The sequence below is a fragment of the Notolabrus celidotus genome, chromosome 14 (genome assembly GCF_009762535.1).
Source record: "Notolabrus celidotus isolate fNotCel1 chromosome 14, fNotCel1.pri, whole genome shotgun sequence".
Lineage (NCBI taxonomy): Eukaryota > Metazoa > Chordata > Actinopteri > Labriformes > Labridae > Notolabrus > Notolabrus celidotus.
The window spans coordinates 2,798,569-2,823,334 of NC_048285.1; the positions used below are offsets into that span (position 1 = coordinate 2,798,569).

Below are 24,766 nucleotides of genomic sequence, written 5' to 3' on the forward strand. Positions count from 1 at the left end.
GCATGACTATCTGCACGCCAACAAAAGGTCACCTGCTCTCTTTATGAGGCCCTTATTGACTAAAAGGCCTGCCCTTTCTCAGCCACCAACACCTGTCAGCAGGTCCACCGCTATCAGGAACCACCTGCAGTGTAGACCACAGGCGGGTCAGGGCGCTGGGTTTGTGGGTCATTAGACTTAAAATAGGTAACCCACATCACAATGGTACAGGTGAGAACATCACATCAGCTGTCTTCCTGTAAATGTCTGAATACAGCAGAGAAGAGATCCCCTCACAGATGAACCACATTTTAAAGTAAGAAACGGCCGTTACATCACGTTCCAAACTCCACTGACAAAACCAGTAATTTAACACTAAAGTTGCTGATCCATCACTGCAACAACTCTGGTGATTTAAATCAGTAGTTAGGATCCAAACACAACACATTTAAACTACTAATTATGGCAGTGGTAGTCATGCAACTCTTGCAGTGTTCTGTAAGATATAATTACTGTTTTCTGTCCGTGGAGTCTGGTGACTTTGAGAGAGACGCAACAAATATGGCTCCAAAAACATCTGAGTGTTTGCAGGATATCTTTTCTGTAAAGTTTAAAAACATGCTTTTTTATAATGGACTTATTCTGAGCGGACATATTTACCAGCAAGATTGTTGGCAGAAGCAAACTACTGGAGAAGTTTCTGAAGTTTTTGCACATTGGTTATGCTAACGATGCACCGATGTGTTTGCCGAACATCGGTGCATCGTTAGCATAACAAACGTGTTATTTTAGCACATCTTATCTTTATCTGTTTTGCGTCAGTTTCTAACTAAGCTAGTTTACCTGACTGCTGATCCAGAGAAAATGCCTTTGTTGAGAGGATAGGACTTTGGATTGAGTGGAAACTGGGAGAGAGAGTGGGGGATGACATGCTGTAAAGTAGCCTCTGTACATGGGGCGCATGATTCCAGGCCAAACCAGTGCCCCATAAATGGTTATTACATAGAGAATTACACCATCTCTGAGAAAGATCAGCAGTTTGTTGTTGACGACATTCAAAGAGGGACTCATTTGCAAAACAGACCTTAAGAATGACAAAGAAGTGTGCAGAAAAACTGGTTTTGGAAGTACCAGCCCTGAAATTACCACCAGTTAACCTTCACATAAAATATATAATATACAAAGATCCAGGAGCCAGCAGTAAGAGAGATCTGACTCTTTCTCCTCTAAAGCAGAGGCTTGGCGTGACCAGACAGTTGCACAAACCAGCTCTGGTTACATTTCCTGTACTGTTGTGTAAACGCAGTCACACTGCACGTGGTTTCAACAACAGCTGATGCGTCTGGGAAGAAGCCAGCTGAGGATGCACGAAGAAGAAGAAGAAGAAGAAGCGCTGATAAACGAAAACACATGGAAAAAGTGAGCTAAATATACAAAACAAATACGGAGTGGAAACAATAAAAGGAGGGAAAGGAAAGTGGCAGCTGGTCTTGGTTACAAAAGAGGGGCTGCAACACAGCAGGGTCTATTGATAGCCACCAAGAGAGGAAATGCACACCATTATGCAGGCAGCAGACAGGAGACAGGCCGATACTGCAGGGGACAGGAAACAGAAAGCCAGCTGAGGAAGGACAGTCATACAGGAGACCTTGAGTGCTGCAAGAGCAGAAGAGTGAGTGAGACTGGAAGAAAACAAACAGACTACATCAAGGAACAAAGAGAGGAAGAGAGTATCCCACACTATCTCAAACCACAGGACTGACAGAGTGCTCTTTGAGAGACTGAGGATGCATCAAATCAAAGTGCGGCGTTATCACAGGGTAACTCATCATTTGGTATCAGACAAGATTTAGCTGACTTAACGAATAAGGGATGAAATAGTCAGCGAAAGTAAAGGATAAAAGATGGAACTAGTTAAAGAAGTGGTGGAAAAAAGAGCCGATGATTAGCTGAAAATAGGAAGCCAAATGAAATGAATAAAAGATTGAAATCTTGAGTTTTGTCAGTCGTGAAAATAGCCGATATAATGGATTAACAGTCCAAATGATCATCATCCAAACCACTCTTTATACTGACTGTTGTCAATGTACGTTGGGAATCAGCTGATCAGAGCATTACAAAGTTAGTAAATTCTTTGCAGTTCTTCTTTTTAAAACCATCTTGTACTTGTCCTTGAATTTGTGAATCCATCAAACCTCACAGTCTGCTTGAGGTTGAACCACCAGCTACTTCATTTGCTGAAGAACTACCTGCCTCTCCAAATAGCTCTGCATTAACAGAAGACTGCAGGGCTGGGTGTGGGAGTACGTGCGCCCATGACAGATTGCAGGTCCTTTATCTCCGCTGTAGTTTAGAGGAGCCCTTTTCATTTAATGACAGTCTTAAGCACACAGCTGAGCGGCTCCCCGTCCTCCTCCAATGAGCTGTTAATGTTAAGCAAGCTGCAGCCGTGTGAGGCAGACGGGTCTAATTATAAGGTGTCCTGTGTCAGGGCTCTGTGCCTCCCTCTCTCTCTCTCTCTCTCTCTCTTACTTTTGTTACACGCGACAGCTTCTGTTTGGATTTCTGTTAACTGGCAACAGAGTAACTGGAAGTGTTGATTTCACATCTTTGCATTCATCCAAACGAGGAAAGTGGGCAGAATTCAAAATGACCCCAACCTGCCAAACACAGAAAATTCAGCCTTTGTATAAATTATGTTTTTTGGCATTTTTGCCTTTATTGGATAGGAAAGCTGATAGAGGCCAGGAGTCGAACCTGTGACCTCTGCAATGAGGACTATAGCCTCTCTATATGGGGCGCACACTTTGGACAACTAGGCCAGTGGCACCCCTACCCTTTCTATGTCTGTGAGCGATGCCTAACTTGCTGTTTATTAGAATTAGGAAGGATCCAAAGTTACTTATTTCCTTGTAGTTGGAAACAGAAATTTTGATTCCGACTAACTACTAGTCCAAAGTTGAGAAAATGCTCAGAAAACAGTCATAACTGAGCAGAACGAGAGAGTCTGAGGGTATACAATGTCACATTGGTTTGCAGAGTGTGGCAACCACTAGCAGAGCTAGCACCACCAGCCTTTAGTCCATCACATGCCTGTGCTGGTTCCTCTTTGCTCTGGTGGAGGGGTTGTATGTCAGTTAAACCAGAAACAACCTACATGCAACTTTATCTCCATTTCCTAGATCAACATACTGACAAACCACGCGGTGCTACGAGACAACATCTGTCTCCTGTGTTTGTTTACACCCAGGTAGTTAAAAAATGACAGATGGGCCAATTTTTAGGAGAATCTTTTACCAAATAATCAGTGACAGGAATCCCAACAAGAGCAAAGTGTTTCTGATTTTATTCTGACACCAGAAGATAGTCTATCAGTGAGCTGAAGTCCTGCATTCTCACACTTGAACAGAATACTCTGCTCTAGGAAGATAGGGGTAAGAGGAAACTCCCAATCTTGTCATGGAGTAAGATGAAATATACAAAAATGTTTTGACAGGGGGAGATCTTCCCTAGTGGAAAGATCTATCTATTTCAGATTTTTCATCACAACCATAGTCTGAATAAAAAGATGGACAGCACAACATCTCCCTTAAAGTGAAGCCATTACAGCTCCTGTAGCGTTCTTTATCAGATATCAGAGTAGAGGAGGAACGGTGAGAGGAAACAAACACTAACACAAGAGTCATTCAACCTTCCATCACTGTGAAAGTCTGCTTCAAACCCATACAAGGATCTGTGACGCTGTGGACTGGACCCAACTGATCAGACATAGTGTGCCAAACTTTAGAGGATTAAATCATTATGTCAAAAGGAAGACTCATCAACATAACATGTTTATGTTTGCCTTAAAGAGACAGTAACAGTAAACATTAGTCAGGCTATAAGTTGGTGTAAATGTAAACAGAGGAAGAGGAGGATGAGGGTTTGTTTATGAAGTGTTCTGGGTCATTGGCTGGTCTGTACAAAAGCTGATGTAGCTCCTGAGGAACATTGTGTTCTAGCTGGGACAGGGGCCCCTAGCCTGGATTGTGTGTGAGTGTGAGTGTGTGCTTTAATTACACAAAGTATTGAAGCAGGACTCACACAAAGAGAAGGGGGGGGGGGGCTTGAAAAGAAAGCAGGGGCTGTACATGTTCTTGGGTAACTTCAAGGGTTTTTTGGAGCTTGCAGGGTTTTCCTAGAAATCCTGTGAACCTCGCTGGCCTCCGTCCAAATTCCTGCAGAGAACATTTCTTTAGTGACGTCCAACCAGGGGGAAAAACAGTTACTGCTCACTGACGCACTAACACACACACACACACACACACACACACACACACACACACACACATAACCACTAAGTCATCTGGAGCATGTGCTGAGTGTGTAACGTATGTGATGATCGCTCACATGATCTCCAGTACACATGTGCCTCCCTTATATAACACATGGTCCTCATCACGCTACAGGAGAAAGTTGAAGGTGCTTTTTTTAGGATGTTCTGTTCTTTTCACTGTGAAATATCATCGTACTGCAGAGGTACTTATTGATCCCAAACTGTGACTGTGCTCTTGTTGTTGCCTTCAGTCGTTGTTTCATAAAGTTCTTCATTAACTCCTGTTTTAAAAGGAACTAAAGAGGTAGTCTGGTGAGTAGAACTAAAGTACACATTCTCCTAAACACACTCTGTCTGCGTAAACTCAAACAAAGCCATGGAGGTGAGTGAAAAATGACTGTCTTGAGGGCCCTTTCATTATTGACTTACTCCATTAACTGACATCATTACTCTGTGATGTTGATGGCTTTTCAAAGTCGTGAGTCCCAGGAACCCAGAGGTAGTTATCTGAGTGGGTCCCTGGGAAATTTAATGCCAAATTGAGAAATTGTAGTGTTAAAATATCTAATAATATATATATATAATGAAAAGACATATTCAAAAATGTTCAAAATGTACCTCAAACTAAAAGAATAAAATCATTTTGTGTTGTATAATTTCTTTCTTTGCAATTTTAAAATGTTGCCTCCAGCTGTGAGAAATTAGTAAATGCAGAAGTGTTAAAAACTGCAGTTCCTTGAGTGTCTACTTGAGGCTGGTGTCAGAAGTACTGGAAACCACATACACACCCATTCAAAGAGCAGATCATTACAGCAGCAATAATAAACATGTTTACAGCCTGGTTCAAAGAACTGTTCAGGTCTGAGTAGCTCATTTCTCTCAGCACACTCTGTAAAGATCAGCTTTTTGAATGGGTGTGTATGTGGTTGTCGGTACTTCTGGAGCAAGCCCCAAGTGGACGCTTGAGGAACTGCATAAGTAATTTAGAAGATGTGAAGATTACAAGTTTTGCCTTATAAAAGGCACAGCTGACTTGTCTGTAGCTGTTATCGAAGAGGCTAAAGGACCGCCTTAACGCCGCCTCTTTGCGTCACACTAGAATGACCGAAGTTAGCATTTCATTTAAAATTGGTTTAGAAACAGATGGGCGATGTCACGGAAAGTACACCAATTTATATTACTGTCTATGCAGGAGCTTGCTGCTGGCGAGATACACACAGATGTCAATTATGTTACATACATTCCAGATTTACATTCAGGTCTCATTTATAACTATTGGTGGTTAAATGTTCTTTGATTTTACAAGCAGAATTGTACATCAAAATCATTAAGAATTAATAACTTATAAAAGTATGAACATCATATTATATTATATCATAGAAACATAACAAGACAAATAAGAGTTAAAATTGATACATAAATTACTAAGACAAATAAATAAATTAGTTTAAATAAAAATAAAAATGAAATGAAATGAAATAGATACAATAAATGCAATAAAACAACATTATATTAAATCAAATGGAAAAAATGATAAACAAACAAACAAAACCCTGAGTTGTCCAGAAAGTGTATGCACTATTTTAAAAGCCATTATAGATATGAATAAAGATAAAGAATGCCAAATAGTCTGCACACCAACTGTGGAAAAAGTTGTCCTTGACACCTAAAAAACAAAACATCCGACACTATTTCATGTCTATTTTTTTCTCCAGCTGTTGAAGATGAATAATTTTTCACTCATGCCTCTTTCATAAGATATAGAAACATCTATTTTAAGGCTCCATTATTAAGACACTTTCTATCTATCACAACATTTAGCAGCAACAAACAGATGAAGTGTCCCAAAACTGCCCTTTCCTAATTCTGTGACGATCATCAGATAAACATGTGTGACAGTGTCCATGTAAATCAATACAGACCAAGTTGTTACACCACGACGAGATAAGAGCATGTTTTCATGGGATGGCATGTTCTGTCCGGGCGTGACTCAAGCAGCAGTGTTTTTGTTTTCTGCTTTAATTTAAGATCATACACCTGCAGAGTAACAAACATCCTCCTCTCTTTGCGTAAGACTCTCTGAACATCAACAGTCATGACCTTTCGTCCTCGGCCATAATTAGTGTTTTCCTGCTGCTGCTGTCAGCGACACACTCATCCGTCATTTTGCACACTTTGCTCTCACATTACTTCAGTTTACTCAGAATTCCTCCAATGACTCTTGAGGGGACAAAAGCATGCCTGCTGTCCACCGTCTCCCCACCTCCACCTCCACCCCTCTCCAGTCCATCGGTACCCCATCCCCCCTTTTATTCTTACATAACTTTGTACTCCTGGAGTTGCAGCGTGACGCAATAACTGAACGACTAACCAGGCCCTGTGTTGATTTTGGCTCTCTCTCTCTTGGCAGTGCATTGTGTTTTTAAGTGTAGTCATATCTGAAGGTAATAAACTCTTTTCATCCCTCTGTCCTGCTGCTGCTTTAAAAGATAGGACGACAGAGAAGCTATTTTTACCACCGTTGTTTGGGAATGTTTTGTGCTGGGACAGATTGTTTTGGAGTCGTATCAATATGTCCAAAGTCCACTGGTTTTTATTCCAGCTGAGTATGTGAGCGGTCAAGGAAACACTGTAAACAGTTTAAACGGGTCAAATCTCACCCTACTTCCTCTAAGCTGTCACAAACAAAGGCCTCCTGTGTGCCGCTGTCCCCACCTGCCTCTTGAAATTCATTCCACTTCTGAGCAATTAGGCAACAACCCAAAGTGAGGCAACGAGAGACGACAACATGTGACGCTGCCAGAGCGCACACTCAGAAAAATAAACATTTCTCCAGGCAGCTTTTCTTAGAAGTACTCTGCTGCTTCTTGATATCTTTCTCTCATTGTGCAATAATGTTCTCCAGTCATCTCCAGCGTCGACTCCCTTGTTTATGAGCAGGTGACGTTGGAGTTACCCCCGCTCCTCCTCCTCCTCCTCCGGCACCCTGACACTGTACTCCCATCCCCCCTCTCCTACAGATTGTGCTGCATAATACATCCCCATTATGTAATCCCCCTCGTAGCCCCCCTGCCCCGGCACACACTCTCCCACTGATACAGTCAGAGCTGATACTGGTGGCCCATCCCCCCACCGTCACCACCTGCCCCAGTTGGAGAAATCACAGTGTCGGATTGAAAGCGACTGAGCTACTTAACAACCAAACACACAAGCCCATTAACATGAGGTCATACATAGGTTGACTCGTACGTTAGCACCGAGCTGTAGGAACTAAACACATCACGGGATTTGTTTTTAAGCGGAGCAGTAAGGCGGCTGTGGAAATACTGGACTGAGTTTTGTTGTTGTGGTTGGCAGGAGATGTTTATTGACCCGTTTACATGCCTGCCTTTACTCTGACATCATGTATAGTACCTTAAAGCAAAGCCAAACGTTTAAAGCTCCCTTTACTGACCGGCTGTGATTAACATCAACAACCTTCAGTGTTAAAAATGAATGCAAACAAACTGCAATTCCTTGAGTGTCCACTAGAGGCTGGCTGCAAGAGCCAAAGAAACCCCATTAACTCTCATGTTAAAGCTGAACAGGAGAGTACATTTCTTTAAAATTTTTCCAAGGGGTATGGCTTCAACTCCACTTCTTCACAGGTTTCTAGACTAGTCAGAAGTTAGCTGCATTCCCAGTATGGCGACTGGCACCATCTTTGGGCTTCTGTCGTCAGATTGGGACATCATTGTTTACAGTACATTTACATGACATCAAAAAAAATCAATGTTTGATTTACTTAGACTAAAACTGGACTTTTAGAATACAGACTGATATCACACTATGTTTAACGTCTCAAAGTCGGACTAACAAACTGAGATAACTGGGTTAGGGATTGGTTTTCTCGTGCATGCATAAACCTCAATCCACCACAAACAGGCCCAGGTGTTCTGCACATGCTCCACATTTCCCTCGCCGGGCTTTGACCTTGAAGTAGAACAGGATAAATGCATAAATATAGATGTTATGTGCCTTTTGATATCACCATAAGCTCAAGGGAGAGAGCAGGACTCTGTTGTTCGAACAGTGAAGCGTAGAATTCGTATGAAAGGTAAAGCTTTAAAGCTGATATCCACTGTAGCGTAGGCGGCCATACTTCTGTCAATCAATTCCTTACCGGGTGCAGAGTAGGCTTAATCTACCGTTAGCTGCCTGGGTAACTGAACTAACCAGCTAACAGCGGATCAACTTAAAAGCTGTGATTCATTTAGCCAAGCTGTACATCAATCTAAAACCCTGTTTGGAGGTTTGAACAAGTTCTAGCTGTAGTCCCACATACGTACAAGTAGTGTGTCCCTCCTGTTGATGGACTCATGTAGGTGAAACCTCTTGTGTGCTGAATACGAACCTCCTCTCATACTGCTGTTTTAAAAGTTGTGTGCAGATGGTTCCTGGATATGTTGTTCTGCACTTTAAGTTTTGTATTGTTTCAAAAAGCTACATCATTAAAAAGTCTTGTCCCTACATACGTAGATCATCTGTTGGGAAAACAGAATGGTTACTTGATAGAGAAGGAAAACTAAAGGAGGTGGAGCAGGACACTCTGCTGCATATAAAGACTGGAAAGCTGTTGGTGTTGTGTGTTTTAAATGTTCATTAATCAAAAGTTTAAAAAAGGAGACTCGTTCAGAGACAGCATGGCGGTCAGAAAAAGCAGCTGCTGCCGTTTTGTACTCTGGATTATGTTTTCTGCGTCATACTGAAGCCGTCAGCTGCTCCGTGAGGAATGACTTCTGTAACTGACTCTGTGTCTCTTCTCTTCTCTTCTAGGAAACACCCAACTCTGTTTTCCTGGTCATGGAGGTGAGTGGAGAAACGTGACTGCATGAATATTTCATAAATCACAACCCTCGTCCTCCTCCCCTTTAAATTCTTTCTTTAACAAAACAAGAACAGTCATACACACATTATTTCATGCACAGACTCTGTTCCCCTCTCTTGTTTTCTTTCACATCGTGTCCACATTTCTCGTCTCCGCTCCGCTGACAGCCTCGGCATCCTCCCCTACTTTCCGCGCTCCTTTCACAGCGCTCTCAGCTGGCTGCAGGGTAGAAAACAAACCACGGCTGCAACTCCTGTTACTCAAACGAGAGTACACCCCTCGGATTACTAGGAATCATATTCCCCAAAAGCCTTGGCCGGTGGAGCTTGTTGTGATCTATGTTTAGACTTGTCTACAGTAGCCGACATGAATTATCCTGTTAAACCGTTGATGACACGTTACATTAATGTGAGGGGATCAGTGTGGCGGAGGTAAAGGAAGGAGGCTGCTTCACATCAACAGACTTAACAATAAAATGTTTTGAAAAAGAAACCCAGAGTGGGTCGTTCCCTTGTTGCTTCGTCTGGCTCAGCCATCGCTCATCCCACATGTTTTTCTTAGCATGAAAAGTTAATCTTCTCCAAATATCTTTTGGAAATGTGAGATGAAGGTGTTATAAAAGATAAGAGCGCGGTGAGCCAGGTGTAATCCCGACCAAAAGAAGTCTGTTGGCGGTGGAAACTCAGTCTGGAGGCTAAAAACACAATTAATTTGTTGGAGCGATGTTTCAGAGGAAACTCGATGTTTGACTTGGAACAGTTTCTGCAGCTTTCTGCCAAACTGCAGTAGAAGGAGAAGTTTGAATCAGTCTCGGATGAGTTGCATGAAAACAATGAGCACGGCCGCATGATAGAAAGCTCGCTGCGTATCTCTGCGTTCGTCGCAGCAGCGTGCAGATCAGCTGAACCCTGTTTTTGGGGCTCAGTGGATTTAAACAGGAGAAAGGTCTTTTTCTGGTGCTCTGGCAGAAAGCTGGGGTTCAACTTAAGTGCTGTTTTCATTACCGTTAACTCCTCCAGTTTCCCCTCTTTTACAGACGACATTAACTCTTCACTGTTCTCTGAAACGCTGCTCTGTGATAGAACAGCTGCGTTTGTCCAGCAGGATTACACCGAGCAATCCTCAGGCTTTGCAGCAGACTACATCTTAAATCAACCGTTCTTCTCTTTGCTTATCCACTCAGCACTTCACTGTCTTTTAACCCACAGCAACAACAACAACGTAATCCGTCTGTTTGTGGTCCCTCTGGAGACCTCGCCGCTCTCCGGCCGAGGTTGTCAGCACGGATAACGATCGAGTCAATCAGCAGATTCATTAATGAGCAGTCGTAACACCTTTCCATCTGTGCACCTGAACGCTAACGCTGCTGATGTTTGTTTCCCCACACGCAGTACTGCAACGGAGGGGATCTAGCCGACTATCTGCAAGGTAAGCATTGTGCTAATCTGTCTGCACCCCTCACACATACACACACACAAACAGATATACACACGCACACACACAGATTATTGTTCATCATAACAAAGTTACTAATGCTGCAGAGGAGGAGAGCCATGTGACTGCAGCTGTGAGGAGTGTAGGTGTGGGAATGTGTGCACGCTACTGTGCGTTTATTATTTATGAGTAATGGTGAGTGTGTGGAGAAAAGTAGGTCTGTATCTTGTGTGTGTGTGTGTGTGTGTGTGTGTGTGTGTCTGTAAGTGACTGTATGTCTTCATGTTTCTGTGTGGGGGATGTTTGTCACCACGGCTCGGTACAAAGGGTTCCTTCTCTGGTCCAGAGTCAGTCAGCACACTGTTTCTGCTATTGTGATACTTTCCAACAAAGGTCAGCATTTCTGCTCGAAGGCAACAAGTCAGCTCAAAGGATCGCTCTGATGCTTTCAAAACAGAGTCGTAGTTCTGCATATTGTTGGCTAAAACTTCAGTTGACCGCTCCGCCTCTTGTTTTTGACTCTGACAAACACAGATTGTTATTCTAAAGCCTCTCAAACATGTGCACAGAAATTCTCTCGACCCTCTTTTGCTTGTGCACCAGTTGCATGACAGAAACATCATCAACCTGCCTCCTTCCTCGCTTGCTTGAGGTGAATTTAACATAAACTGTACTCAGACTGGATTGAGGACAAAACTTTGGGTGAAGTTAGATGAAATTTAGCTTTTGCATTCACATATGATGCCCACTTCAAACATTTTGGGAAGCTTTTAAGAGTTCCTGCATGAGTAAAAACAACCCACTGCTCTCGTCTTGAAAGCATTTCTCCTTCCTCAACCTCTGATGTTCCGTATTCATAAGCGACCCTCTTTTTGCTTTTGCACCAGTTGCATGATAGAAACGTCATCCCCCCCGAATCCTTCCTCACTTGCTTGCAGTGAATTTAACTTAGGAAAAACTTTGGGTGCACTTTTGCATTTGCATTCACAAATGTCTCAAAAACATTTCTCCTTCCTCTACCTCTGATGCTCCTTATTCATCCTGTTACATGACCCGATTTTTAGCTTTTGCACCAGTTGCATGATAGAAACATCATCCCCCTTGCCTCCTTTTTCGTTTGCTTGCAGTGAAAAAACTTTGTGTAAAATTTGATGCAACATTCAGACACTTTGGGAAGCTTTAAATAGTTTCAGCATGAGAAAAAACTACTCACAAAGCTGCAGAAAGAATCCCTGTAGTAGAAGAACATTGTGTTTTAAGAGTCTGATGCTTCATTTTAAGAAAGCCGCTCTAAAATCAGTCGTTTTGCAGAAGTCGTGGTTCACCGCTTCCTAAAAATTGTTCTATTTTCTATTATTGAGTGTTAACAAATGTTACATTGGATCAAAACACTCATAGCGCACAATTACACGAACAATCACGTCAGTCGATGCAGCCTTCACTTCTGTTTTTTGCAAGGTGAAATCATCATGTTTGTCCCTGCATCATAGAGCTATGTTAACATCTCTGTGTTGACTCGATGAAGCGTCTTACTCTTTAAAGAAGAGGTGAATCTCTGCAGCTGTCCTTCCATCATGCTGTGATACAACAAGAACATCACTGAAAAACTATCACTTCTCATGGGCATACTTTGATCAGCAGGGTCCAGATGTCATTGTTAACAAAATATGTAGGAATACAGAAATATTAAGAGCTGTAAGATTAAAGTAATAATAATAATAATAATACATTTTATTTAAAGGCGCCTTTCTCGGCACTCAAGGACACCGCACAGATAGAAATATATATATACACGAATTCACATTAAAGGAAACAAAATCAGAGTCAGAAATGAAAACAATATAAACTAACAAGGGGTAAGAAAAAAAATAGAAACAATAACAAAATGACAGTGCAATTGGAGTCAGACGGAGTAGGCGGTTTGGAACAGATATGTTTTGAGTTGTGATTTGAAATGGGGGAAAGAATCTGTGTTTCTGAGTTGAGGTGGTCATGAGTTCCAGAGACGGGGAGCAGAGCGGCTGAATGCTCGGCTCCCCATAGTGGTGAGACGGGCGGAGGGGACAGACAGGTGTATGGAGGAAGAGGATCTGAGGGAGCGGGAGGGAGTGGGAACATGGAGGAGGTCGGACAGATATGGGGGGGCGAGGTTGTGGATGGTCTTGAATGTCAACAGAAGGACTTTGAACTGAATGTGGAACTGAACAGGGAGCCAGTGGAGCTGTTAGAGGACAGGAGTGATGTGGTGGATGGAGGGGGTTCGGGCAATGATACGGGCAGCTGAATTCTGGACCAGTTGGAGTTTATGGAGGGATTTGTGAGGGAGGCCGAGGAGGAGAGAGTTGCAGTAGTCCAGACGGGAAGTGACAAGGCTGTGGACAAGGATGGCGGCAGTGTGGGGGGTGAGGGAGGGGCGGAGACGATTGATGCTACGAAGATGGAAGTAGGCAGTCCGGGTGATGTTATTGATGTGTGATTGAAAGGATAATGTGCTGTCAAGGATGACACCCAGACTCTTAACCTGGGGGGAGGGTGAGACGGAGGAGTTATCAATGGTGAGTGAGAAACTATTGGATTTGGATAGAGTGGATTTGGTGCCAATGAGGAGAACCTCGGTTTTATTGCTGTTTAATGTAAGGAAATTTAGGGTGAACCAGGTTTTTATTTCAGAGATACAATCAGTGAGGGAGGTGGGTGGGAGAGTGGACGAGGGGTTAGTGGTGAGGTAGAGCTGGGTGTCATCTAAGTAGTTTAGTTTTAAAGACTTATTCTTAATAGTCTACAACACCAAATATCACTTTTTACCCAGGTATGCAGACGCCTTTCTGTGGTCAGCGACTCATCGTGTGTGTGTGTGCAGGGTGTCTCCTCTGACAGCAGTGATTTAAGGATGAGAGCAAGAAAACCAGAACTACAAGTTTCATGTTTATGCTTTTACTCTTAACGATACCAGACAGACTCTTAAATCCACGCGCCTTGTTGGCCTGAGGCCGAGAGGTATTTTGATCTTTATGATATCTGAGGAGTGATAGAAATAATGTTGTAATCTCTGATGTGTGATAGATTTATTAAAACACAGCTTAAACATTTGATAAATCACCTGAGGAAGTTTTGCTTCATGGTGTGCAAATGTTTTTGTTCATCTTGCATTTGATGCATTCAGTGGTTTCTTCTTTCTACTGTGAGAGTTTTCAGTCTCCAGGAGTTTTTTCTTGATAATTAATGCATGACAACATGACTCCAAAAAGATCCTGTTTTTCATTGCACAACCTTTTTTTTTTTTTAAGCTAAACTGAACAGTTAACCTTAAAGCTTTAGGGCATGCCAAACTCACCACGTTTGACTCAGAAGTTCAGAGTTCAAATCACAATCACAAACATTCACAGTGTGGCCTCTTTCACACACGCACTTTGGAAAATTTCAGGAGCTCTGTCCTCAAATTTGGGGGTCTCCTCAGGGGGAAGTCTTTGCTATTGAGCAAGGGGGAGATGAGTCCGGGGAGGCAGGACATGACTTGGTTATAACTCTGTGAAAGCCACGGTGTGATGTTTGCAGCATGATGGTGGACGAAGTAAGAGAGAGACGTACCCAGTTTCTACGTTTATATCAATGCTATGTGACATCTTCTCTCTTCTCTTGCTTCTTCAGCCTCTGAGGTTTTTATTCCTCCTGTTTCCACATCGACTCTACCTGATGTCTCGTTTAATTTATTACTAAGAGGCCGTCAGGAAACGATCTAGATGAAGTCAGGGTGCAAACTTTGTCCGTGTACATTCACACATGCAGCTCATCCTGAAACTTCTCGTAGTCTTTAAAAGTCTTTTGCATGTGTGAATATATATTATATTAATGTTTCAGCTCTAGAAAGTTTCAAAGTGTTAAAATCAGGTCTGCTGCTAGAATCCCAAACCAGTTAGCCAACACATCTGTTAGATAACCGCAGGTGTTTACACCTCTGCTCCATAAAAACACTGATTGTGCTGTTAGAACAGCTCCTCTCTTATCACTGGACTTTTGCATAACGTCCCTGCTCCACATGTCCACACTGACTGCACACAGATTGGGTCACGGTCGGACTCGGGACGGTCTCACACTTCAGGTTTCAGTCACAATCATCAGTGTTTCATTATTCTGCACAAACCGCGTCCGTCACGTTGAACGCAGCGTAGGTAAACGACCCTCTCTCCCTCTTTACGTAAGAGTATCTCACTAGTGAATGATTCCACCACTTACACAACTTTTCATGTTACAGTCAGTCCGCTGCGGTGGGCAGAGAGCAGCTAACTCTTCAAATCCCAGATTAATGTTGATAAGCTTACTGGTTTGATCTCCACTCGCGCTTTAATCACAATGAGTTGATAAAGAGAGGAGGAGGAGGAAGAGTGAAGTGAGAGGGAAAGATAGAGAGAGAGGAATCCTCTTAGAATCACATCGGATTAGACTTATTTCACTACTAAAGAAGAGGAGCTCCATCGCTTCAGTTTACACTCTTTACTTCAGGATTACGACGACAAGGTGCTAATTACTCGCTCAAATCGAATGAGATGGAGGAGGAGGACTTCTCTAAGACGTGAGGTTCCTTTTTTAACTTCGGCTGTAAGAGAAGCTAAACGATGAAGAGTCGACTTAATGCATTAAATCTTGACTCTGCAGGAGGCCGGTATGAGATCACTGGTGCAGCTTTAGAGACGGCTGCACAGGAACATGATCACACATCTTTCTGTGCAGGTTTCCTTTAAGGTGTCTGGTGGAGTTTCCTGGTAAAGTTTGCATTCAGTGTCACTCTGCAGACTGCAGTTTCTGTATTGTTGAAGTCTAAAGTGCTCGACATTTCTCAGAAAACATTAGCAAAGCTGTTTCTTCTAAAAGTGTGAGATGTTTTTAAGAGAGTCCTGATGGAGGAATTCACCCTGCAGGGATTTAGAGTGGCACATCTGTGCATCCACCTGTCTTTTACCTTCTTCTTTTTGCATAATTCATAATCTATCTTGATTAAGATCTAAGTATGAATGAGCCTTATGATGCAATTGTAAAAGCAGCTTAGTTGTTTTCATATGTTCTACATGCATGGATGTGTTTGTAAAATGTGTAATGGATTCAGGAATAGGACCTGGATAGGGTGCAGCAGTGTGCAGAAATCAAGGTTAAGCATGTACGGTTCGTTTTTGGTGCAGTAAGGGAAGCAAACGCATCACATTCAATTTCTTTACCTTGGTTAGAAACTTCAAGAACTTAAAGGTGCAGCATCAACAGTTCGCCTTTGACAGATGTGTAATTGAGAAGCTCTCTCTAGCGTTCAATCTCCATCCATCCGTCCTGAGTGCTACTTCAAATGTTTTGGACAGCAGCAGCTTCTTCTGGTTTATAAAGAGCAAGAAGGAATTTCATATCTAGGCTCAAACACCTTAAAACTTGATGTGTATGCACACGACAACAAATCAGGAACATATAAAAACCTTAGGATCAACTTCATCCTAGTGGAAGGGCTCAAAAGCATCATTTTTTAAAACACATAAGGGAAAAGAACATTAAAGCAACATGAATGAATGTGATCTGAACAAAACACTTGCATTAATTCCTTGCTGATCGTCTTCAAATTATCTCTTTCTTCTAGCTAAGGGGACGCTGAGAGAAGACACGCTGAGGGTTTTCCTGCAGCAGATCGCCGCTGCGATGCGGATCCTCAACAGCAAAGGAATCATCCACCGCGACCTGAAACCACAAAACATCCTGCTGTCGTACGCCGGCCGCAAGAAGTCCAACATCAGCGGCATCCGCATCAAAATAGGTGAGGGAGTCAAAGCATAACTTTCTGTTTGGTCCTGCTGCTGCACCTCAGCATGTGTTTCATTTATTTGTCGTCTCCTACGCTCATCTTCTCGACTGTCAGATGAAGATCCTCTCTCCTGTCCTCGCTCAAACATCAGGTTCTGGCTCTGAAATAAAGCAGTCCATGATTTTCTGACAGCACTGATGATGTTTGTTTCCTGTCTCCCTGTCTTGGCTCTGTTGTGAGCGCAGCTTGTGTTTTTGCTCTCAGTGTTTTGCCTCGCGGGCATCCTGCAGAGTCCAGCTCATAGTGGTTAGTGTTACCAGTGAAAATAACTGGTGTGTTTACTGACCCGCTCTGCCTCTATATCCTGCAGCTGACTTTGGCTTCGCACGGTACCTCCAGAGCAACATGATGGCAGCCACTCTGTGCGGCTCTCCCATGTACATGGTCAGTGTGTTTTACTTTGTGCATGTGTGTGTGTGTGTGTGTGTGTGTGCAGCTGAGCTCAGTGGTTTCTAAAAACGAGCAGTCAGCTTTCTCAGCAGTCTGTTGCATAACTCTGCCTGCCTGCTCTGGATCTTTACTCCTGACCTTTGACCTCCACAGGCCCCAGAGGTCATCATGTCACAGAACTACGATGCCAAGGCCGACCTGTGGAGCATAGGCACTGTTATCTACCAGTGTCTGGTCGGCAAGCCACCGTTCCAGGTTAATATTCTGCACAACAGATGAGTAACAAACTGCTTCACAGATCCGTGTTTGAAGATCTAATGTTTGTGTTTCTGTTTCAGGCTAACAGCCCCCAAGATCTGAGGATGTTCTACGAGAAGAACAAGAATCTACAGCCCATGTAAGCCTCTTGACTTTAGTAGGAAAGCTGACGCACGTCTTCCCCAAGTCTTTATTAAACCACTCAAAGTGACGCGCGGTGAAACAATGTTGGTAATGTTCCCATGCTCTCGTTACCCAGCATCCCGAGGGAGACGTCCCCACCGCTCAGCGACCTTCTGCTCGGGCTGCTGCAGAGGAACCAGAAAGACAGGATGGACTTTGGTGAGCTGATATTAAAATAACAACTTTTTATCATCAGATTTAAATATTCATCAGTGTTTAATCTCTAATCTCTTCTCTCTGCAGATGCATTCTTCGGCCATCCTTTCCTGGAGCCGATATCCACCATCAAAAAATGTACGTTCACACACCTAACAGTCCAAGATGACTCACTGTAACTCGGACACATGATTAATCGTGTGTTTACTCCTCTCAGCGTGTCCGGTGCCGGTCCCCAGCGCCTCCAACGCAGTGACGGACAGCTCCTGTGGCAGCTCCCCGTGCATCCGCTACAACTCCCCTCCTGTGAGTTTGATTTACTTTATTAATCCTCATTCAGAAGGGATTACACTCACACTTCAACAAAGGGATTAAAATATCAAGACTCCCTGTTGTGCTCATTGTTGTCCTTCTTCTTCTACGAACAGAAATAGTGCTTAAGAGTAAAACAAGAGCCTCTCAAACATGCAGATTTGTACTGCAGAGTTTTCCCTCCCAGCACACGAGTCAAATTTCTGCAGGACGTCTGAGTGAGCTGGTGTATGAACTAACAAGTCCACAGCTAGTTGCAACAATTTGTTGCACAGTGGCAGATCTGGTCTTGCAGCAGCACTGGGAATGAAGGGCAAGTCTATTTCCCAGGATGTCAGAGTCCTCTGTAACAATGTGATTACATTACTTTGACAGTCAGCGCTGCCCTGCCTGGAAGCTTTAATTGCATCACTCAGGAGGCACACCACAATTTAATCCTGTTTTCCCTCCCTCTCTCTCTCTCTCTATCTCTCCCTCTGTCTGTCTGTGAACGCACAGTCTCTCCCGGACATGCAGACACTCGCAGAAGACGGCCTGTCGTCCCCGCCACTCGGCCCGCCCAACTTCCTGCAGCTTTCTAAAGAGTCTGCAGGAAGCACGAGCAGCAAGAACTCGTCCTGTGACACAGACGACTTTGTTCTGGTGCCCAACATCTCCACTGACAGCTGTGAGTTTCAACACACACAGACACAAATACACATACGGCACACACACAACACACGTTAATAAACTCAGGTGTTAACTCTGGATATCTTTAAAGAATATCTGCATTTATTTATTTTGTGCAAAATGCAGAAATGTCTCCTGATATCAATCCAATATGAAGTTTATCTCCATTTCTGCTGATTTTAAAGAGCCTTAAGTTCACCAGCTGACATTTGCAGACGATCTCCTTTGAAAGTAGCATACTGCAAATTCAATGGAACTCAGAAACACTTGCCAAAGTTCAAAGCAAACCAACATGTGATATAAAACATGCTGCAAAAAGTTGAAACAGCAACAAACTATCTGCACATACTCAAACCACGCAAAGCCAATACACACATGAAACCACGAAGCAACTTCAAAAGACAAACGCTGCAAACTCAGACTTCACAACGGAAGTGCTCACAGACATCACCTGGAAAGATAAATACAGTAGAGTTTAGAGTAGAATAAGACTTAAACGTCCCCGTGGGGAAGATTTCTCTGCAGACAGAAGGCTACACAGATACAACAAGAAACACACACACACCGTTGTCTTAGATCACAGTGGTCACAGTTTGTTTAAAAAGCCAATGGCTGTTTCTGTTTGAGCTGCACCTGAAGACAGAGCTTTCGCACTGATGGAAGCTTCTGAAACTCCTAATGTGACGGATGCTGAGATTCAAAAATGATGACCTGTGCCTTTAAGAGAAGGCTGTTATTGTCTCTGTAAATAAACTACAAAAACACACATCTTTTTAGGTACCTCAGTCTTTTTAAAGTAAAAACATGCATCTAAAACAATATTTTTACCATTTACATTTTTTTTTAAATTTGCAATATTTATATTTACAACATTTTTTATTTACAATATTTTTATTTACAATATTTTTTTACAATACATAATTTTTTTAACAGTATATTTTATTTACAATATTTTTATTTACAACACTGGAGTGTACAGTATTTTTTTCAATACATATTTATACAATATTTTTATTTATAATATTTTTTATTTACAATATTTTTTTATTTTTAGCACTTCATGTAAAGCGGTTTGAGTATTTTCAGAAGTGCTATATAAGTCTAAAAAATGTAATATTTATTATTACTATCTCCAGTTTGTTAGAATTTAAGTCATGTCAGTGTAAATCTGTGAGTTTAGCCTCCTAAGAAACATTTATATCCTGTTATTGGATCTGTTTCTAGAATCCTGTCAAATAATTGAACCCTAATGAAAGTTAGAATTATTTCACTTTTGTCTCTTCAAGGGAAACTCTTTGTACAAAGTGACTCGCCCTGTTTTTAAGAAAATATTACGACACATCTGATCGCTGCAGTTTCGATTATGACAGATTCTTGAGTTCCTAATTCTCTTGAAATGTTCTGCTGCAGTTTGTTTCTGTTGTTATTAAAACTCACAGACTTCATTAGTGCATGTGACGAAGCATCAAAGTACAAAACAATCAGCTGTTCAGACAACTGCACACTCGTAGACGGATGGCTTACACTCTGGATGTCAGACTGTCTGGAAGCAGTTATGTAATCCGATAAATGAAGAACTTAAACCTGTTAACATGCTGAGGAGAAGTTCCTGTTGATTTCATTCGGAGGGTGATGCTTCCTCAAGCTTTTCAAGGTTTGATCAGGTCCGAGTTTGCAGACGTGCTGGCTCTTTTTTTGCAGAAACAGAAAATAAATAGTTTAATAAATTCTGAAAATGTAGCACTTAGATACCCAGGAGTAAATGTGTAACATGTTTGCTCCTTTATATATCTCCACTGTTCTCCACATGACCCGGGCACACAGGAGGGAACATGGAGACATGCAGATGTCTGAGGGGCTACAGTACAAATGTAGAGAGGTCACATTCACTACCTGCCCATGATCCACACACACACACACACACACACACACACACACACACACACACACACACACACACCCTCACACTGACACATGTCACCATATCCACAGACAGTAAGTGAGACAGCTGCTCACCATTTCACGCTGTAATCGTAGACATCAGTCCACAAACTGAGGACGCTCACACTTAGCCTATTGACTGGTAAACTGAACCCTCCTGCCCTGCACCTGCTGCACACACACACACACACACACACACACACACACACACACACACACACACAATTGACATGCACACACGCACACGCACACGCACACGCACACGCACATGCACACACACACACACACACACACACACACACACACACACACACACACACACACACACACACACACACCTGCTCGTCCTTCAGTCCAACAAAGAACAAAAAGCGAGCACTGGAAGTGTCAGCTGGCGTCCTGAGTGGCGTTCAGTCAACTCGTTACTGCAGATTAAAACATCAGTGCTGCCGTTTGGAGCTTCATCATTTTGTCCTCTTCCTCCTCTTCTTCAGACGATCAGCCAATGGGAGTGGCCCGCCGGCCGTCCAGTGAGTTCCTCATGTGTGGAGGGTGAGTACAACTCAAACACTGGAGACTTAAATGCTGCATGTTGAGCTTTTGTACTGTTTGAAATCATCTTTGGAGGTTTTTAAAAGATCAAAGGAATGGGCGCTCTGAAAATAGTTTTACGGGGATCTCAGGTGTTTTTAAACAATGAGCTGCACATAACATTTAAACGGTATGGTTCATATTTAACACGAGGCATCACACTTGAATCAGAGTCTCAAAAGGAGGGATGCACTCTCAGATCACCTGCAGGCTGCAGCAGAGCGAGTTTCATACCTGCTTGACGGTTCACACAGCTGTCTGTGGATGGGTCTGTGTAAAAACATTAAGAACCTCTGATGTAGTTCACTCTCAGGCAACGATGTTATACGAATCAGAGGAATCTGGAAATGATCGGGAACATACTTGGGTGGCCGAAAATATAGTTGGGCGGCCTGCCCAGGTACTGTCTCAGTGTGGGAAACACTGAAGAACCCTTCTATAAATATTTTGGGATTGGAAAGACCAACAGGCGGGAGAGAGGTTTTTATAAATACATCTGCCTTACAGGACACGAGACCTGCAGGATGATTTCTGTCTCAATCAGTTTGTTGTTTTGTGATTTTGGTGTTTAAACTTGTATTCTTAAACTTGAATCCTGCGCAGTGTTTGTGTAACTCACAACCACACAAAGAAACAAACAGTTGAAGAAGCAGTCGACTTTAAACCCTGTTTTCTGAGAAGTGAAATCACTGAATTAGTCATCAGTCTGCAGGCTTTGAGGATTAAAGGAAATATTTATGCGTTATGTTTGAGGAGACAATACAAAACAGTTTCAGGAAGCCCCTCAAATAATAATAATAATAATAATAATACAAATAATAATAATAATAATAATAATAATTAAATGATAACTTTTAGTTATATAGCACCTTTGCAAAGGGCTTTAAAAACAAAGCATGGCAGAATAAACCGTTAACAGAGAGGAGTGTAGAAAAGTCTAACAATGCAGAAAACAAAATACAAAACAAAAGGTTTAATAGAATGAAAACAAATTGAATAGATTCAATCATAATTCACAATAATAATTTTATGTATAGAGCACTTTTCAAAAACCAAGTTACAAAGTAGATAAAGAAATAAAGAGGAAATATAAACATACAATACAACATATTTTAAAAAACAGAAGAATCCCCTTAAATAACTCTGAAGGAATACAATTATTTTAAAATATATTTCTTAAAATGGTCAAATTAAATAAAATTAAATTCAGATAAAATCAGTAAAGGCTCTACGATAAAAGTATGCTGTAAGAAAAGATTACATTTCCTAAAACAATAAATGTAGTGATGAAACAGTTGAGTAATTCATCATTGTTATTGAGGTTTACATTTTTTTTTTAAACTAAAGCATTAAAGGAAGATAAAAAGGTTTGAAGAGGAAGACGACATCACATCAGAGAATTAGAAAAAGATTGATTCAAAATATTTGAATTATAAATGACAAAGGAAACAATAATGCAATAAATAATCAAGTAAATAAATTCAAATTAATCATTTAAATAAAATGAATAGAAATAAAGATCAATTAAAAGGTGAATAAAGTGCAGTTAAAGGGGGAAACAAAGTGCTGGGGGTTATGATTGCAGACAGGATATATGAAATAGTAGAAGGCTAGTGAAATGGTTATATGCATTATCATAAAGTGATCATATAGAAACGTATGAAGGACATTAAAAAGAGGATTTAGAGGATGTTTTGAGAGGAAGAGTTCATGGAGGATGAGGTGGATGTTGACGGCTATAGGAGCAGAAAATAGACTGACTTTGCACTTGTAGTGTGACACGATGCTGTGACTCAGATTCCTCTCTACACACAGCCTGGAGTTCACGTGTGTGTGTGTGTGCATAAGGTCATGTCATCTCTTCTTCATGTGTTTTTATGTCAACAAGGCTTCATTTGTTTTCGTCTCTCTGACCACCGACAAAACCTCCCTCGCCTCAGCTCCACGCCAGAAATCACACACACACACAGTCTCTGTCCGTGTGTCACGAGTGGATCCTTCCACCCACCCTCAAATCTGCATGATGAGCCACTCATGATTCAGACGCAGAGTTAAACAACAAGGTGGAACTGAGCTAAATAAAGCACCTGACCCAGCGAGGGCTGCAGGATAAGAATAGACTCTTTACACACATATGCACGCTAAAACTGGCGTGCAATAACAAAGTGAGTGTTATTAGTGAGCCTCAGCTGTGCTTTAAGAGATCTGAGTACACGCTCATATGATCCACATGACAGCATTCATGCACCTGCAGGTTTGGTCCTGTTAATAGAGTCTATGCAACATATTAAATACATAGTTAAACTTCAGGTGTTCTAGTGAACGTTTGTAGTCCGGTGTCTGTAGGAAAAACAGTCTGTATGGAGAGCAAAAGCAGGAGGAACACAATCCAACATAACATGAATCTGAGGGGAATTTATTTCTCTGTAGAAACAGATATCTGCATGAAGAGCAGCTAACAATCTGTTCTGTTCTCAGTATTAACAGTGAAACTGAGACTAAATTGCCCTCAGATAGTCACCTATATGATTTGAGATAATTTGTTCCTTTAGTCTTTAATATTTTGGTTTGGAGTCATGGATGAGATGATTTGTTCCTTTAGTCTCTTTAATATTTTGGTTTTGGAGTCATGGATGAGATGATTTGTTCCTTTAGTCTCTTTAATATTTTGGTTTTGGAGTCATGGATGAGATGATTTGTTCCTTTAGTCTCTTTAATATTTTGGTTTGGAGTCATGGATGAGATGATTTGTTCCTTTAGTCTCTTTAATATTTTGGTTTTGGAGTCATGGATGAGATGATTTGTTCCTTTAGTCTCTTTAATATTTTGGTTTTGGAGTCATGGATGAGATGATTTGTTCCTTTAGTCTCTTTAATATTTTGGTTTTGGAGTCATGGATGAGATGATTTGTTCCTTTAGTCTCTTAATATTTTGGTTTTGGAGTCATGGATGAGATGATTTGTTCCTTTAGTCTCTTTAATATTTTGGTTTTGGAGTCATGGATGAGATGATTTGTTCCTTCAGTCTCTAATATTTTGGTTTTGGAGTCATGGATGAGATGGTTTGTTCCTTTAGTCTCTTTAATATTTTGGTTTTGGAGTCATGGATGAGATGGTTTGTTCCTTTAGTCTCTTTAATATTTTGGTTTTGGAGTCATGGATGAGATGATTTGTTCCTTTAGTCTCTTTAATATTTTGGTTTTGGAGTCATGGATGAGATGGTTTGTTCCTTTAGTCTCTTTAATATTTTGGTTTTGGAGTCATGGATGAGATGATTTGTTCCTTTAGTCTCTTTAATATTTTGGTTTTGGAGTCATGGATGAGATGGTTTGTTCCTTTAGTCTCTTTAATATTTTGGTTTTGGAGTCATGGATGAGATGATTTGTTCCTTTAGTCTCTTTAATATTTTGGTTTTGGAGTCATGGATGAGATGATTTGTTCCTTTAGTCTCTTTAATATTTTGGGTTTGGAGTCATGGATGAGATTATTTGTTCCTTTAGTCACTTTAATATTTTGGTTTTGGAGTCATGGATGAGATGATTTGTTCCTTTAGTCTCTAATATTTTGGGTTTGGAGTCATGGATGAGATGATTTGTTCCTTTAGTCTCTTTAATATTTTGGTTTTGGAGTCATGGATGAGATGGTTTGTTCCTTTAGTCTCTTTAATATTTTGGTTTTGGAGTCATGGATGAGATGATTTGTTCCTTTAGTCTCTTTAATATTTTGGTTTTGGAGTCATGGATGAGATGATTTGTTCCTTTAGTCTCTTTAATATTTTGGGTTTGGAGTCATGGATGAGATTATTTGTTCCTTTAGTCTCTTTAATATTTTGGTTT

At 41.6% G+C, this 24,766-nt stretch overlaps 1 protein-coding gene across 2 annotated transcripts in view; it reads left to right on the plus strand.

Moving 5' to 3' along the window:
* ulk2 (unc-51 like autophagy activating kinase 2) overlaps nt 1-24,766 on the plus strand; it is a 51,522-nt gene that overhangs the window by 15,354 nt on the left and 11,402 nt on the right. For both annotated transcript variants that reach the window (XM_034701160.1, XM_034701161.1), the window contains exons 4-14: nt 9,110-9,142; nt 10,553-10,589; nt 16,210-16,383; nt 16,742-16,815; nt 16,975-17,076; nt 17,160-17,218; nt 17,339-17,421; nt 17,506-17,556; nt 17,636-17,724; nt 18,229-18,397; nt 20,835-20,892. In XM_034701160.1, coding sequence (XP_034557051.1) covers nt 9,110-9,142; nt 10,553-10,589; nt 16,210-16,383; nt 16,742-16,815; nt 16,975-17,076; nt 17,160-17,218; nt 17,339-17,421; nt 17,506-17,556; nt 17,636-17,724; nt 18,229-18,397; nt 20,835-20,892 — 929 coding nt within the window. The remainder of the gene's footprint in view (nt 1-9,109; nt 9,143-10,552; nt 10,590-16,209; nt 16,384-16,741; nt 16,816-16,974; nt 17,077-17,159; nt 17,219-17,338; nt 17,422-17,505; nt 17,557-17,635; nt 17,725-18,228; nt 18,398-20,834; nt 20,893-24,766) is intronic.